Raw genomic sequence first — 16252 nt, forward strand, 5'->3', positions numbered from 1 at the left:
TACATTGAAGCTAGAAAAATGTTCTGTTGAATATGTATGCAAAATAAATGAATTACACATTAGTAATCAAAAGTGTGTTACATGAGGCCATTTTGGTAAGTAAAGGAGGAATAGGGTAAACATTCAGGTCTCAAATGACTTATGGGACTTATGTAATAGAAATGAAAAGCTTGTCTGACTGGCTGCGGAATGCTAAAATGTTCCGATCACGGATTGGTGCATACAGCTGTCAATCACGGCTTCGTCGACCAATCACCTGCGCTCTGCGTGGGGCGTAATGTGGGCGTAACTGTTTCTCGGCTTCTGATTGGTTCGCGGTCTCACATCACAGGCCGTGTTTGATAACATTGAGGATCCACAACAGTAGGACGAGGACGAGGACGAGGACGAGGACGGTGACGGTGGGTGGGTTAATTCAGTTACTAAGCGAGTTCAAGAAACCAGCAGAGGATTAAAGCGTATTAATACACCTAAGACGTCAAAGGTATGGTTTAAGTCAACACACCACTGAAAGGTAGAAGGAATAGTCTCGATAATGTTGGACAACTGCTAGCTAATGTTAGCTAGCCACCTAGCTAAAGATAGCCATCGAGCTAATCGATGCTAACGCCGCCAAAACCTAAAGCTCCTAACTGTGTCCTTTGTCCTGTTTGTTTTTATCATAACTGCAATAAGTATGTGCTATTAATGATTATTGAAGTAACACTAGTCTTACTGAAACACCACATGTGTTTACATTAGAGGGATATCTGTGTATTGTTAGCTCAAGCAGCTTAATGACTGTAGAGAGTTGCATCATTCATGTAACCTAAAATGCAAGGCAGCTTCATATGTATAGCACATTTCAGCAATTCAAAGTGCTTTACATAAACATTCAAGAACATTGCTGCAAAGTGCAATAGAACATTAAGACATAATTAAAACAGTCATAAAAATATTGAAGATTAGAAAATAAAAACAAGCTAAAAATAAAAGCTAGGCTGTATAGTATGTATCTGGATGTAACTGCTGCTACATGTTTGTGAGTCTTGTGGGATAAGAAGGTCTTGTATTATCTTGTATTGATCGTATGTGTTATTAATATTTACTTATTGTGTTCAAATGTTATGTAAACATCAGCAAATGTTTGCAACGCATTAATAAAACAGTTGATTTCATCATAATAATATGATTTATTTAGATTAATCAACAATGATAATAATCTTTAATTGCAGCCTTAGATCAGTTGACTAACACAAAGTGCTTATTTTCCATCATTAGGAGGACAGATAATATGCACAAAAAAAAAAATTAGTATAGTGCATAAATGCACTATACTCATTTTTAACAGTCTCTTCTGCACTATATTCACTTTTTAATAGTGGTGTATCACAGCTGTTACCCTGCACTATATTCAGTTTTAACAGTTTTCTTCATCTCCTTGTATTTTTATATTTGGTATATTGTTTTTGTACTTTGTACTTTGCACTACTAACTTTTTTTACTGCCTTTTTACTAACATGTTACTCCAATGTGATGCTGGAAACTTGAATTTCCCTCGGGATCAATAAAGTTACTATCTATCTATCTATCTATCTACATGTGTAATAAGGTTATTTGGGGTCAGATTTGAACTCAAGACCTATGGGGCTGCAGCTAACTGCTTTAATTTAATTTTTATTATCAATCTTCTGATAGTTTCCCCATTAATTGTGTAATTTGTCAGAAGTAAAAAAAACTAGTGATACTGTCTTTAACAATTTCCCAGGGACAAAGAACATAAATAAATATTTGACAAAGAAAAGCCACAAATCCTAATAAGATAAAACTGTATTTATCCCAAGGAAAATTGTTGTGCAGCAGTTGTATTTCAAAGTGGGAAAGAGTTTCAAATAAACAAAATACAAACAATGGAAATTATCAGTAAGGTGCAAAAAAACAAATGTAAATGTCTTCTTTTCTGTCAATCATCTAACCCTTCCAGCTCACATTCCTTTCTCGCCCCACTAGCCTTTCTTAACTAGGTCACTGTTTTAAACACCTGTTGTAAACAAGTAAAGGGTTTGCATCATAAACCTGTTCCTATTGTTTGCATTTACTTAAGGATTTCTAGTTTAAAAAGACCTTTAAAACAAATAACACAGTGTTGGTGTCAATAGCTGCAACATTTTAGACATTCTGGTACTGTGGGGCCCTCCTGAACAAACAACGTTTTTTGTAATGTTCATTAAAATTCTGCGTCCAGTCTAACCGTTTTTTCTTCGTTGCTCAACCAGCAGATCTCTCTACCTCTGCATCCAGTGCTTTCCCAGTTTTTGTGCTGTCAGTGTGATGTCAGCAGTCTGTCTCGCGCGCCTGGCAAGGTGCAGTGGTCCTCACGTGGGACGTAATGGTCTTTTACAGACGGCCCTAGTCCCACTTTCATTCCAGAAGGACAGCCACCTCCAGTTCACATTCTTCCGGAGACATCTTTACAGCCCTTCAGAAAAACGTCACAGCAACACACGCTTTGATGCAGACAGCAGTGGCCGCCCAACTACTTGGGATTCATTTGGCATCTGGGACAATCGTATTGATGAGCCCATTCTGCTGCCTTCCAGCATTCGCTACGGCAAGCCCATTCCCAAAGTCAGCTTATCGAAAGTAGGCTGTGCCTCACTCATCGGTCAACGCAAAGGGAATGAAGACCGCTTCCAGGTCTCCCAAATGACTGACAGCATCCTCTACTTTGCTGTGTTTGATGGGCACGGCGGCCCAGAAGCGGCTGACTTTTGTGAAAAATACATGGAAAAATTCATCAAGTAAGAAATTCATTAAATATTCTGTTATCACATTTATATACTAGTCATTGTCACAGGAATTGAATTGACTGATTAACAGTTTGAATGTCTGAAATTGTTAGATGATAGCAAAAAACACTTTTTGTTGCTGATATTCTGATCAATGTAGTCTTTTGGTTGTTGTTTCAGGGACCTTGTGGCAGAGGAGTCCAATCTGGAAGTAGTTTTAACGAAGGCCTTCCTTGAAATAGACAAAGCTCTTGCAAGGCACTTCCACTTCTCTCCAAATGGTAGGTTCTTTCATGTTACATGTAGACAGATATACTGTGTGTATATATACACATACATGTATTTATGTAATGACACTTTTTTCTTCTCTCTTCAAAACCTAACTTACTTATCCTACTTAGGCTTTGAAGCCTTGGATATCCCAACTGACTTGACCCAAGCACTTTTGGTTAGAGGTCTGTCATTTAACCCAAAGTTACTTAATAACCGATGGAACAATAACAGCTAATAGTAGAGCAAACACTAGTGCTTCACTGCTTCATTACTCATCTACACATACAGAAAGGCAACAAATTAAAGGAAAAACCTGAGTAAACCTTAGTGTGGATCATAGACTGTATATATAGATGGACGACACGTCTCCACTTCCTCCCACTGTACAAAAGTGAAGCCAAAATATCCTCAATACAGGAGCTGCCATCTTGAGATTTTGACGTCATTTGGAGTCAGAGTCTGGGCAGTAGTGATCGGGGAACTGGAGCCACGGTATCGATATCTCGCTTGTTAGCGAGAGAGCCACCTAGCTGCTATGTTAGTGCGTTCCTACTTCACATACATTTCCCCTCCTCGACTACTTCACTCAAAGCAGCTGTCAATTATGAAGTCTCGCCCTCTTTTTATTGCGTCAAATAACTCATTAAAACCAAACTTATCAGAAAAATTAACAATTGAACGTACATTAGCGTAGGGCTGTGCAATATGGAGAAATTCAAATATCACAATAATTTTTATCAAATACCTCTATCAATATTGCGATGATATAAGGTTGACTATTGATATTTACACAATGAGATTTCTTGATAAATAATCATCAGTAATGGAGATATAATGGCTAAGTGGGTAAAGGCAACTAATAGAGCAGATAAAACAGTCTGGTACGCCTTTAAAACCAGGAAAAGACAACATTTATGCTATATTACAATATCTTGTTTCATATCACAATATCGATATAATATCAATATATTGCCCAGCCCTACATTAGCGTGATGAGAAATACCTAAAATTACAGAAATCATCTTTGGGAAAAATTTATTTGACGTGTACTTTGACTTTAAAGTTTACCCATGTTCCATCCGCTAACATGAAGGCGGGGTTTATGACCTATACTGCAGCCAGCCACCAGGGGGCAATCGAGATGTTTTGGCTTCACTTTTGGGGAGCTGTCATGTTGTCGATCTTTATACGCTGTCTATGGTGTGGATAAACGTAACGAATGTGGATCTTTCCGTGAGAGGGCATGAGGGGTCACTGAATGGTTTTTGATGATTAGAAAAATGATGTGAATCCTATGCTACGGTTTTCACAGTCACCAGATCTCAACCCAGTTAAACACTGGTGGAAGATTGTTCATTGGCGTGTTAGACAGTGTGCTCCACCACCATCAGAAACCCCAAATGAGGGACTATCTTTTAAAGAATGACCTACACATCTTTCAGTAGAGGTCTTGTAGAGTTTATGCCAATGCTGAAGCTGTAAAGTCTTGTGGTGGTCCAACACTTTATAAAGACACTTAATGTTGTGTATTTCCTTTAATTTGTCACCCAGCTGTTGATATTTTGTCAATCTGCAAAGTATATTGTTTAGCATGAGCATTGATTTTATGGGTAATTTGAGCACCACTCAAACAAATGAATGCAAAACGTTTCTCTCAATAAATTGTGGTCTACATGTTTGCCCTTGTCGTATAGAAACTTTTCAAATTAGCTTGACTTTTCTCAAGCGGCATTATGTCTGATTAAGGTTATCTGTTGATATAAAAGCTAGTATACCTGTAATGTGGCCCTACATCGGCCACGCTGTGTGAAATGTCCCAATATGCCTGTGTGTGTGCATGTTATCTACGGCAGCTGCTGACCCAGCTAAGAGCTGGAGGCCCTTGGCACCAATGTGGATGACGAGAGGCTAGATATTGATGGAGAGTCCAGCGGGTCCTAAATCCTGGACTACTGGAAGGTTCCCTATCTTTCTCTCACTCCGCTCTCTCTCTCTCTCTCTTCCTTTTCTTGTCTTCTCTCACCAAGTGTATGCAAAGCTTCTTGTGAGACAGTGCTTCAGTTTGACCAGTTGTATGAGATGTATGTTGTCAGTGACAGGTCTAGTCCATGAGATGCAGCATGTTTAAAATGCAGATTAGGCTTAAAAAACACATTTAAAATCTTATTTATCTCTTTGGAGAGATAAAGGTCTAATGCAGGTTTACAAATGTCAGCCGATAAATCCATAAAATGACATTTGATGCTGCTTTATCAGATTTGTCAGACCATAAGGAACTAAAGTTTAGTGTGTATGTGTAGTTAAATGTTCTCCAGACACATAAAGTAGGCTGGAACTAAGTTAAAGTGACAATTTACTGTTTGCCCGAATTAATATAAATTGTTACAAATTACCATCACCAAGTACCAAGTCATTATATTTGATATCATGACAGATTAGTGGTGAATTTTTCCACATTTGTAACTCTAGATAAATGCATGCAAAATATAGAAATAAAACAAACTGTCCCTCTTAGGAAGTATTAAGAAAAATTAGTAGTTTTCTTTTTATATGAGTGTGTGTTTTTTGAAGATTAAGATCAGTACTGGACACTGATAAGTGTTGTTAGTTAACATTGATTATATTTAGTTTCAGCCTTAAACTTAACTCTGCTGTAAAATTTGCTGTCTGAACCTCAACTCTTTTGCTGAAACAGTTGCATGTGTGACTGCCTCCTCTATTGTTTACTGTGTAATCTCTAGTTTCCTGTAAGTCCACTATATGACTTCCCACCCATGTGTTAATGTTTTAATGTGTGGATGTGAGAGTGTGTGATACACCATGTGGTTGTTGTGAACAATGTGAACAGTGACTTTTTGTGTGGACCTTTTTATGGCACGTTCCACCTCTAATGTCTCCTTTTATGTCTCTATAGTACCCGGGGTGAACGCAGGAACCACCTCCACTGTGGCCCTGCTGAGGGACGGCATCGAGCTGGTGGTGGGCAGTGTGGGTGATAGTCGCGCCATGATGTGCCGCAAGGGCAAGGCCCTTAAACTCACTGTCGACCACACTCCTGAGAGGAAGGATGAGAAAGAGAGGTACAAAGATTATGTTGATAATGCCACGTTTGTCAGTTTAGGCAAAGAACATCAGCGGGAGATAGTGGTTTGAAACATAATGGTTCCTGAAGATTTGTTTTGCTTGTTGGAACAGCTTACATCTTTATGGTTCTTATTATTAGCTCCCATAATTCCCAGAATAGTGTCACCCAATTTAAACCTGAGCAAAACTGTCATCAGCCAGAATGAATGAAAACACCTGTGTGGAAGTGCAGGGCTTTTAAAGCTGGGCTCAGACTATAAGAGTTTTAAAATCCTGACATAAAAAACCTGATTTTTAAATCAGGTTGCATCACACACTTAAGGAGAATCTCCACAGATATTCTTCTCTCGAATCTCAAACATGCACACACTACAAGATTTAAAAATGATGGAGCATCACACTACAGGATATTATTAAGATTATCATGCCAGAGGTAGCAACGCATTGCCTCACATGATCTCTCTCTCACTCTTTCTCTATCAATTGAAGTAATTCTTTGTATACCTCTCTCCCTCTGCACCTGCCTCAAGGATAAGGAAAAGTGGGGGTTTTATCACCTGGAATAGTCTGGGACAGTCAAATGTCAACGGCAGGTTGGCCATGACGCGCAGCATCGGAGACTTTGACCTGAAGAAGACGGGGGTCATTGCTGAGCCTGAAACCAAGAGAATCTCGGTAGGTTTATTGAAGTTTATAAAAACTTTGGATAATATTTCACATTTGTCCACTGGGTAAGTAATTCAGCTCCTCAACACAAAGTGCATAGAATGTTTTTATTGTTAATCAAGTATATACAACAGCATAATGCAAACACAGACTTGTAGTAAAAATGTGCACAGTGCAATTATTACAATTTGCGTCTTTTGACATTTCTGTGCACATTTGACCTTTAACTAAATCATTAAATGTGATGATGTTCTCCTATCTGCCAACCTGAATAACCACCAATGCACATTTTCACTTCTGCCTCAACTTGTAAATCTGTCTACAGATTACAGTATAATTAGGTATTATTTAAGAATTTTATTTTTGTTCTCTGCTTTAGCATCAACGTAGTTTCCCCTTTAAGGTTTTGTTATATTTATTATCCCTTATAAATTACATTAATAATTCAGTGCTACTTGACAGGACTATAGTTAGAAGTGTTTCTAAATATTTCTTGCCCTTTCCTCAGTTGCACCACGCCCATGACTCGTTCCTGGCGCTGACCACAGACGGCATTAACTTCATTATGAACAGTCAGGAGATCTGTAATGTCATCAACCAGTGCCACGACCCCAAGGAGGCAGCTCAGAGAATATCTGACCAGGTAAGATATTCATACTTGGCTTTTAACATGCCCATAGTGAAACCACACACTGTATGTAAAGTAGGATAGCTTTGTGATTTGAATGAATGATTTGAATTTGCCGTGGTTTCATGGCAGGCCCAGTGCATAAGGAGGTTATTTATTGGCAGGCATCTTTGAGTTTGAGATAGACAACTTTATTGGAATGAATGCTTACATGTTTTGCTAGACAGACAATCAAAATCCCAAAACTGTCCACGTGGATTAGCCTTTTGTCACACTCATCATTTTATGGAGAGATTAACTTCTACCATGTACACTGTTGAAAGTCTTTCAGAAAATACTTTTCTTTATCTCCTGTTTGGAAATTTCCAATAGGTATTATTGTGTACAAGCACTCTGCTCTCTATCGTATGAATACCTACCACTCATTATATCATCTCAAGTATCATCTCTATGATTTTGTTCCTTAAAGGATAAAGGTGCTTTCAGACAGTGGGCGGTTGCCACCAGTAAAATCAACTCTTGTATCGTTTCCCTCACTGTGGTTTCTGTGGTTTCCATGGTTACACAGCGAGCCGAGGCAGCACTTTTAAAAAGTTGAACCATCACAGACTCTGAATGCGGTGGCAACAAGCTGTTTAAAAATAATGAGTTTTTTCTTCTATTTCTTTCTTCTATTTTCTAACTGTTGATGTTACAAATATATGTATTGCTAGTAGAGTTGGGCCGGTGTAAACATTTTCAAACCGGTTTGAAACACCGGACTGGTGTACCGGATTTTACCACCAGGTGTCACACTTGACTCCATCAAAACTCAGAGGAGTGGCTTGTCACAAAAATGAGAATAGCTGGTCCACCTTAAAGGTCAACCCACCTTCAGTGAGCCTGGGCCAAAGTTGCCAAAGCTTTGGTGAGTCCTATCACTTTAATCAGCAGGTTCAAGACACGGGAACTTACGTCTTGAGGAGTTGTAGCATTTATTCACAGACAAATAGCCTTAACTGTACACACACTACACTGCTACATTACGCTAACGTTGCAATACACTGGCTGGCGGAAAGCCGTATCGTCTCGTCACTACAAAAACACATGAATTTTCTACACAACATGCGCCGTGCGTCTCTTCCCACCTCCCACCCTTACTGAAATTTGATCTCGTCATGTTGCCGGCCTCGGCTCAGCCTCCGTTAGGCCGTTTATAAACAAAAATAATGTTAATGTTAATCACTTTGTCATATTACTTGTTACTAATGCAATACAAGCTGGATTTAGTGCCGTGATGCCGTCAGCACAGGTTGCTGATGTAGACTACTTTTTAATTTGACAGAAAGTGTCATAATGACAAATGCAGATTCAGCCGGTTTGCGTAAAATCAAACCAGTGTAAACTTGTACACCGGACCGGACCGGCAAAACTGGAAATCAGCCCAACTCTAAATGCTGGGAAAAAAATGTATACACCTGCCAAAGCCTGGATGGTTTCAGTGTACCTTGACTTAAAAGGAAATAAGCCTTCATAAATATAGAAAAACAGTCTAGTAGAGATCGATGCAATATGGTCCTGGAGCACCAGGTCACCTTAGGTCTAACACAATTGTTCCAAGTGTCCAAACAGCCAGTAAGCAGACCTTTTAATGCATATGTTTATGTTTTTTGAATTATTATGTTCCTCTTTTCTCTCAGGCTCTTCAATATGGCTCAGAGGACAACAGCACAGTTATCGTGGTTCCCTTCGGCGCTTGGGGAAAGCACAAGGGCTCGGACCAAAGTTTCTCCTTCAGCAGAAGTGTTGTGTCCAGCGGTCGCTGGGCGTAGTCAGCAGGACGGTGGACGGAAAGATTGTGGTCTGTGGACCTAATAAATTTGTGCAATACAATCGAACAATAGTGCCCATGTGGAAACATTATAAAGAGTAGAAAGTGGTTTGCCCAAACAATATTACCTAAGGGTTACAACATCTTATTTAGAGTAGCATGATATTTATTAGCCTCTGTGAAGTAAGGGGCTGTGAATTCATGATGCGCACTAAATGAATCCTCTTTATAACAGGTTTTATCTACTAGCAAGCCAATGACCTTATACTGTAGGTGCTAAAATCTGAGAGGCGTTTGAATGGCAGACAGGTAGCGCTGTACCGAATAGCTCGAAGCTTCATTCGTAACGTTGACATTCAAATTATAAATCAACATTCAAATGCTGCACAGCTTTTATTTTTTCTTTCTGTTTTTGGCATGTTTATTTTTTCTGTTTAATCTTTAATATTGGTGTTTCTGCACAGTTGCAGAGTAAGATCAGGCTACACTTATATTATTAATATTATACTATTTGTAGAATTAGACTAGTGGTGGCTGCGTAGTAGTGATGTGTGGGTTGAGAAAATATTAGAAAATATCACGAGTTCAGGACATTCAAAGCTTCATTCAAAAACCAATAGAAACTTCGAATGGAAAGAAAAGACATTCGGTACAGCCCTACAGATAGGAGTTCATGATGACATGAAAGCTGTCACTTGTCTCTTACATTAGGTAAGATTTTAAGCCTAGTGTTCATGACTGTCTGCCATTCAGACATTTTTTTTTATCTATTTAGCTGTAATGCCCAGTTTGCACTTTTTTATTTCCATGGTTAACTTCACGTGGATAAGTTGCAATTTCGAAAAGAGTGCATCTAGAATTTACAAGTTGTTTGAAGCCTGCAGTCTCTCCGTTTGTCAGTGTTAAAAGGATAGTTTGGGTGTTCTGAAGTGGAGTCTTATGAGGTACTTATCCATAGTCAGTGTATTACCTACAGTAGATGATGGTTGGCACACTCCCAGCTTGGAGAAACAGACAGGAGTACCGGCACCGGAGCAAAGTAATACAGAACTGTGGACTGGGACAACAGAAAAACTTATTTTAGCCACCTAAAAGAAAGGCTCACCTATATTACAATATTTTCACCGCTTTATCTCGCCGGAACTGAGCTGAAAGTGAAACTTATCTATGCTCTCTTCAAAGCCTGAAAAAAACAGTATATTGTAGATACGTTTCACTTTCTGTTCAGTTCGCCATCGGAAAATATTTTAAATATAGCGTACACTTAAACGGATATACATTTTTTTAGGTGAGCCTTTCTTTTAGGTGGCTAAACTATGTTTTTGTGCTGTCCACGTCCACATCAGTATATTGCTTTGCTCCGGTGCTTCAGTCTGTTTCTCAATGCTGGCAGCGTGACGACCGCCATCTACTGTAAGTAATACACCTACTATGGATAAGGACCTTATACAACCCCACTTCAAAACACCTGAACTATCCCTTTAAGGGTAGGACTACATGCATAGACAAGAGTGTGGAAAATACAATAATTGAACCGCATTCATTTGTCAATTGATTGGAATTAATTGAATCCTTGTATGAGAATACAAAATCTACTAAAGTGTACATATAAACATCACAACTTCTGAAGCAACGCGAATACAAGCATCATGACCAAAATAAGTCAGGGAGTAGGTCTTGATGACTGTGTGTCAATTCTGGAGTTTCCTGTTCGTGTTTTGGGTCAAAGCATCCGAGTATTGCTTTTCTAAACTTCCCCATAAACAATGCTTAACATGTATTGTTTTGTTAGTATTTCTAATACTTACTAAAGTACCAAAAGCATTGATTATGCCCAATTGCACAGTCTAGATGGTTTGGGAGAAATGAACCCTGAATGGTGTGTGATCTAGTGAACTAGTGTGAATGGAGTTGCTTAATGCTATTTATATGAACGGCATTTGAGTGGCTGCGTTAAGATATTCATGTTTCTTGCAATGTAAACATTGCTTCAGCTTGTATAAGTGTTAATATCTGTACTGATTTGAGACCGGTTGTGTAAGGGCACTAAGAAGTGCTCAGGGTACAGGAATGTACAGTTTATGTTTTGTAAATAATTCTATTTATGTACATCTGGAAAACTGCTAGTTCTCATTTACACAATAACTCGTCTAAAGAGATTCTCATATCAGAATATTTCACAGACGCAGGACTTTGCTTATGAGTGCTTGTATTGTGTAAAGCTGCATCATTTTGGTTGTAACTCATTTACAGTCAATAATTCCTCATTTACACCGTTTATGTGTCACTCAGAAAGATCAAAGCACACTTAATGCAACACTAAAGAAATGTTCAGCTAAGAACCATGTTTGACAATGTGAATGTTTGCTTAAATGCCCTCCATGAATAAGAAAATATCAATCAAACCCTTCGGGGTGTAGGAGTTATTAAGTTATATATACTGTGAGTTGTCTTGGCTGACCTCATGTGAGTGGATACATTTCCTGTGTAAGGCAGACTTAAACCATTAGATCGACTGTACTGTTTTTGTCGATCTTTTGTTTTGTGGTTGTTAAAGCTAGAGAAATGCAACACTTCATATTTATCATCATTGTTCTGTGTGTGAGATTTGCAAATGTTGTGTAGCCATAAGTTTTTCCTTGAGCTCCATTTATAGATGTTTTGTAAATAAATGTTTTTTTTCCCGATCATTCACATTATAAGGACTTTGTCTTTATAATCAACACGTCCTCCTCACAAACCTCCTCGTCTTTAAAGTTATCCATCACAGTGTGCTCAGTTTATATTTACTGTATTTTGTTTCACTGCCTTTCAAATACAATCATTGTAACCGTGGACCTGTATCTGGGACCTAAATGTGACTGTTTCAGCAACACTCTGTTAGTATTCTTGGTCTGAATGGCTTGTGACACTGCAATTAAAAACTAAACATAAAAAATAATCAACACGTCTACCTTCTGGTCCATTTCATCTATAGAAATATACAAGAAATGTTTCATATTTGACACTTTTATAGCCATAAATGTCTTTACGGATAATTGGTCTGACGGACAGTGGATATGGAGGAAGACACCAATATCCAGTGATTGAAAAAGTATTCAAATCTTTTACTTAAGTACAAGTAGCAGTACTACACTTTGAAAATACTTCACGGGAATGGCCTGCATTCAGAACAATACTTAAGCAATTAAGTGCAACCAGTGAGGGTAAATTGATAAACATTTAGATTTTTGACAACATTTTCCTCCTATTTCTCTTATTATATATACTGTAATATATTGAGAGGTGTTTCTATTACTTTGTCCTCCGTATTTATATACATGATGAGGGGGGCAGGATAGATGTCCGCTCTACCCCACCACTGACTTCATTGCTAAACATATAGAGTAATTGAATTAACACCTCTATGACAGTGTAAAAAAAAAACTGAACATAGGCATGATAAAAGTATAATTTATAGCAGAACACTTGGATTGTACTAGATTGTACAGGTGTACCTAATAAACTGGCCACTGAGTGTATGTACTGTATATAAATATGTAATTTACCACAGCTGTAAGGTGATGGAAAAGCTTGAAAATGCACCTTTAAAATGCTTGAAAAGTGCTTGAATTTGACTTTAGAAAAGGTGTAAGAACCCTGCATGGAGGTGGAACCAGGTCAGACTCAAAGAGCAGCCTCTATCATATAGGACGTACTTCATTTTAAGGGTTATATTATAAGTAGTGGTTGACTGATATGGGTTGTCAATGGCTGATGTGGATGTTTAGCGAGCAGGGAGGCCGATATGTTGTTATCTGATAAAATTACGATTAAATAAAATAACAAATGAGACACAAAATTGCTGAATTCAAATGAACATTTATTTAAAACTGTTATCTGCATTGTCTCTGTTTGCTTAAGTAGATCTGCAGTGCACTTATTTTATTAAAAAAAAAATTGTATCAACTAAATAAATGTCAACAGGTGACCTGACATATTATTGCTAGCCCGATAGAAAAAAAAAAGTCACAATAAAAGATGCAGAATTAAGTGGCAGTAGGCAGGATATTTTTGGCTTCATTGGGCAAAAATTCCATAATAACCTTTCGGCATATTGTAATTCAAGTGTTCTAAGAAAAAACTAGACTTCTGCATCACAAACTTTCTAATTTTACAGCTAAACCGTGCACTGCAAGATGATTCTGAAAACATTTGAGGCGAGAAATAGGCATTAACGTAACATAATATTGATTCATATTTGATCAGCGTTGCCTAGTTTGACCGTTTGGTCGGAGTTCGTGAGTGATTAACAGCCGGCTCTCATTGACAGCAGATGGACAGCAGACCTTAGATAATTTTTTACTGCTTGTTTTCCTCCGGTCTGTGAAGTCTTACAGATGCCGTTAGGAGTACTGGAGGACACCGGAGGACACAGTGGCACATGATTTTTTTCAGGTTACCTGTTTCGTGTGCTACTGTCACGATATATCGACCGTTTTTATAAAAATAACTTTTTTTAAATCCAATCTCGCCTACTTCAGGTTTAACAAGATTGATTTTAAAACAATCCAGACAATAACTGAGTTGACTGCTGTTTCTTATTGTTTTATATTTAGTTTATGTAAAGCACAATGTAATCAATAACAGCAACATACACTTTTTGTTATCAAAGGACAAGTAGCTTAGCAGTCTACGTCAGTACAGAACAGGACCGATTACTTTAATCTCTGACAGAAGTTTGGTAAAATGTAACCTAGTTTAATACGACCTTAAACAAATAAACAGTTAAACAAATAATAAAGATCATGTAAGCAAATTAAAATAACATTAACGGTAGGTCGTGTCTAGAAGGTAACTCCCAAATTGTGAGCTCTCACGATATGTTAGGAGAGAGAATGAAAACAAGAGTAAAGAAGCAAATTTTGAGAGTACATTTGATTTTTTTTCTACATTTTGGAGGATTTGTGTTCACCTTTTGTCCACATTGCTGGACTCTGTTGTTGGTTGAGTTTTGAACAAGAATATGGTGAGTAATGTCAATTAACTAACGTAGCATGCTAGCGTTATTGCCTTGTTTTTCAAGCTGAAAGTGGAGCCGAAATTGCAAGTAGTTAAGCTAAGACAGCGTGAATAAGTTTTATGTTGTGTATTTTGTGTTTTTTATCTACAAGCGGATTGAGAAGCTACATGCTACAGACAAGGTCAAGTTTAGCCTCGTTAGTATATTGAGGTGAACGCCGCCGCCATTTTTAGGTGCGTTTCAGTTTAAATTGACCATTAACCTGCATTTAGGGCCTAGTCCTCCTCAAGAACTTCATTTTGTTACAAAATATGTAGCTAAGAATAAGATATTTATACTTATATTGCACTGTTGTTCAACAGGTCAGGTTTTATTGAGAGGATTGTTTGGTGTTTGCAGTTCCACACCTGAAGCTGGAGAAACAAAGATGGCGAGCCACCCCACAGGAGAAATCACGACTGGCGTCTGCTTCTGCAAGACCAGGGGTCAGCAACCTTTACTATCAAAAATAAAAAATAAAAAATCTGTCTGGAGCCGCAAAACATTTGAGCATTGTGATGAAGGTAACACAGTTTATAGTCTAAGTATATAGTATATAAGTCTAATGCAGTGAGGGCCAAAGTGCAAATGAACTTTTATTTATTTATTTTATTTGACCTTTATTTAACCAGGTAAAATCAATTGAGAACCAATTCTCATTTACAATGATGACCTGGCCAAGAGGCAGTAGCTACCTACGTAGTATTAGGGCCCAATTGAGGGAAAAAACATCTGAGATTTACAGAATAAAGTCATAATATAACGAGAAAAAAAAGTTATAATATTGCGAGAATAATGTCATAACTTTACGAGAAAAAAGTCGTAATATTATAAGAATAGAGTCATATCTTTAGGAGAAAAAAAGTCTTAATATAATAAGATTAAAGTCATAACTTTACAAGGAAAAAAGAAAATAACGTGTAAAATTATTACTTTATAATATAATGACTTTATTCTCATAATATTATGACTTTATTCTCGAAATCTCTAATTTATTTTTTTTCCTCAATGTGGCCCTAATACTCCGTCGTACCGTCGTACCATAGACCCACAACAATGATAAATACAATTTTAAATGTAAACAAAAAACAGTCATTCATTTCCACTAATTTTATTTATAAATCCACAGGGAGCCACTGGAGAGGAGCTAAAGAGCTGCATGTGGCCGACCCCTGTGCAAGACCAACCTTCACTCCCAGGACAAGGACACTGATTCATTATGGTAGGACTAAACCTTCAGTATTTTGCTGCAACACACATTGGAACTCATTTTGATTTGTAAAGGATTCAACAAAGGGACTGATTACACCGAGTTGTGAATTTCAGTTTATTGAATGACAATAAATGATCCTTGAATTTACAAAACATTTCCAGAAGAATTAAATGTTCAGACGAAGGCTGTCATATGTGTTTATAATAAAAAATAATTACTTAACTATAGCAATTTAGTCTTTAAATGTTTTGTGCGTTATTTTTAGTAATAATAATAAATCGTCATGTCCAAAATGATGTAAAATGGCATAGTTTCAAGTCAAAAACCTTCAAATCCCTCAAAATAGTTTATTTTAAGTAACAAAATTTAACATTAAATTCAATTAGGATGCCACCCAATTTTGGAAAAAGAGGGAAAACTTTTAATTAATCAATTGAGCCTCATAATCTCAGGGTTCGGTGTTCTTGGCCATGGTGCGCAGTGACTTTGATGTTTCATACACACAAATCACAATATCAAGTTCTTTGTAAATAAAATGTTTATTGAACTAATAACTACACAACTAAACTACCAAACAAAAAAATAAATAAATAAAGGATGAATAAATGAGTACAGAGAATGCGACAATGAACCATTTATGAATGTGGACCACGTGTGACGAGGTAGAATCAGTGACTGATATCATTTAGTGATGTTTACCAATTTCCATTCTTTGATGTTTAGGGTGCTAATTAAATTTAATATCAATAGCCTAGATTAATGAACCAGG

The 16252-nt window shown here is 37.5% G+C and overlaps 1 protein-coding gene across 7 annotated transcripts; it reads left to right on the forward strand.

Annotated features, from left to right (window-relative positions):
* The first annotated feature begins 323 nt into the window (after positions 1 to 323).
* ppm1k (protein phosphatase, Mg2+/Mn2+ dependent, 1K) lies at positions 324 to 9321 on the forward strand. Of its 7 annotated transcripts, XM_037764913.1 has the most exons (8): positions 324 to 484; positions 2256 to 2780; positions 2949 to 3049; positions 3170 to 3223; positions 5956 to 6121; positions 6656 to 6800; positions 7300 to 7434; positions 9099 to 9321. In XM_037764913.1, the coding sequence occupies exons 2-8, from the start codon at positions 2311 to 2313 to the stop codon at positions 9228 to 9230; spliced, it is 1203 nt and encodes a 400-aa protein (XP_037620841.1). In that variant the 5' UTR covers positions 324 to 484; positions 2256 to 2310; the 3' UTR covers positions 9231 to 9321. The 7 variants fall into 7 exon arrangements, with proteins under 7 accessions (XP_037620841.1, XP_037620835.1, XP_037620842.1 ...); XM_037764907.1 differs by having other exon boundaries at positions 2949 to 3223; XM_037764914.1 differs by lacking the exon at positions 3170 to 3223 and having other exon boundaries at positions 325 to 484.
* Positions 9322 to 16252: the final 6931 nt, after the last annotated feature.

Source organism: Sebastes umbrosus, chromosome 3, assembly GCF_015220745.1.
Source record: "Sebastes umbrosus isolate fSebUmb1 chromosome 3, fSebUmb1.pri, whole genome shotgun sequence".
NCBI lineage: Eukaryota > Metazoa > Chordata > Actinopteri > Perciformes > Sebastidae > Sebastes > Sebastes umbrosus.

What these genes read in the sequence shown, in the direction of transcription:
- ppm1k (XM_037764907.1), top strand. Translation starts at nt 2,311, where the DNA reads ATGTCAGCAGTCTGTCTCGCGCGCCTGGCAAGGTGCAGTGGTCCTCAC. An exon ending in CCAAGCACTTTTGGTTAGAG is followed by an intron (nt 3,224 to 5,955) that starts GTCTGTCATTTA and finishes ATGTCTCTATAG; the next exon opens with TACCCGGGGTGAACGCAGGA. An exon ending in AGGAAGGATGAGAAAGAGAG is followed by an intron (nt 6,122 to 6,655) that starts GTACAAAGATTA and finishes ACCTGCCTCAAG; the next exon opens with GATAAGGAAAAGTGGGGGTT.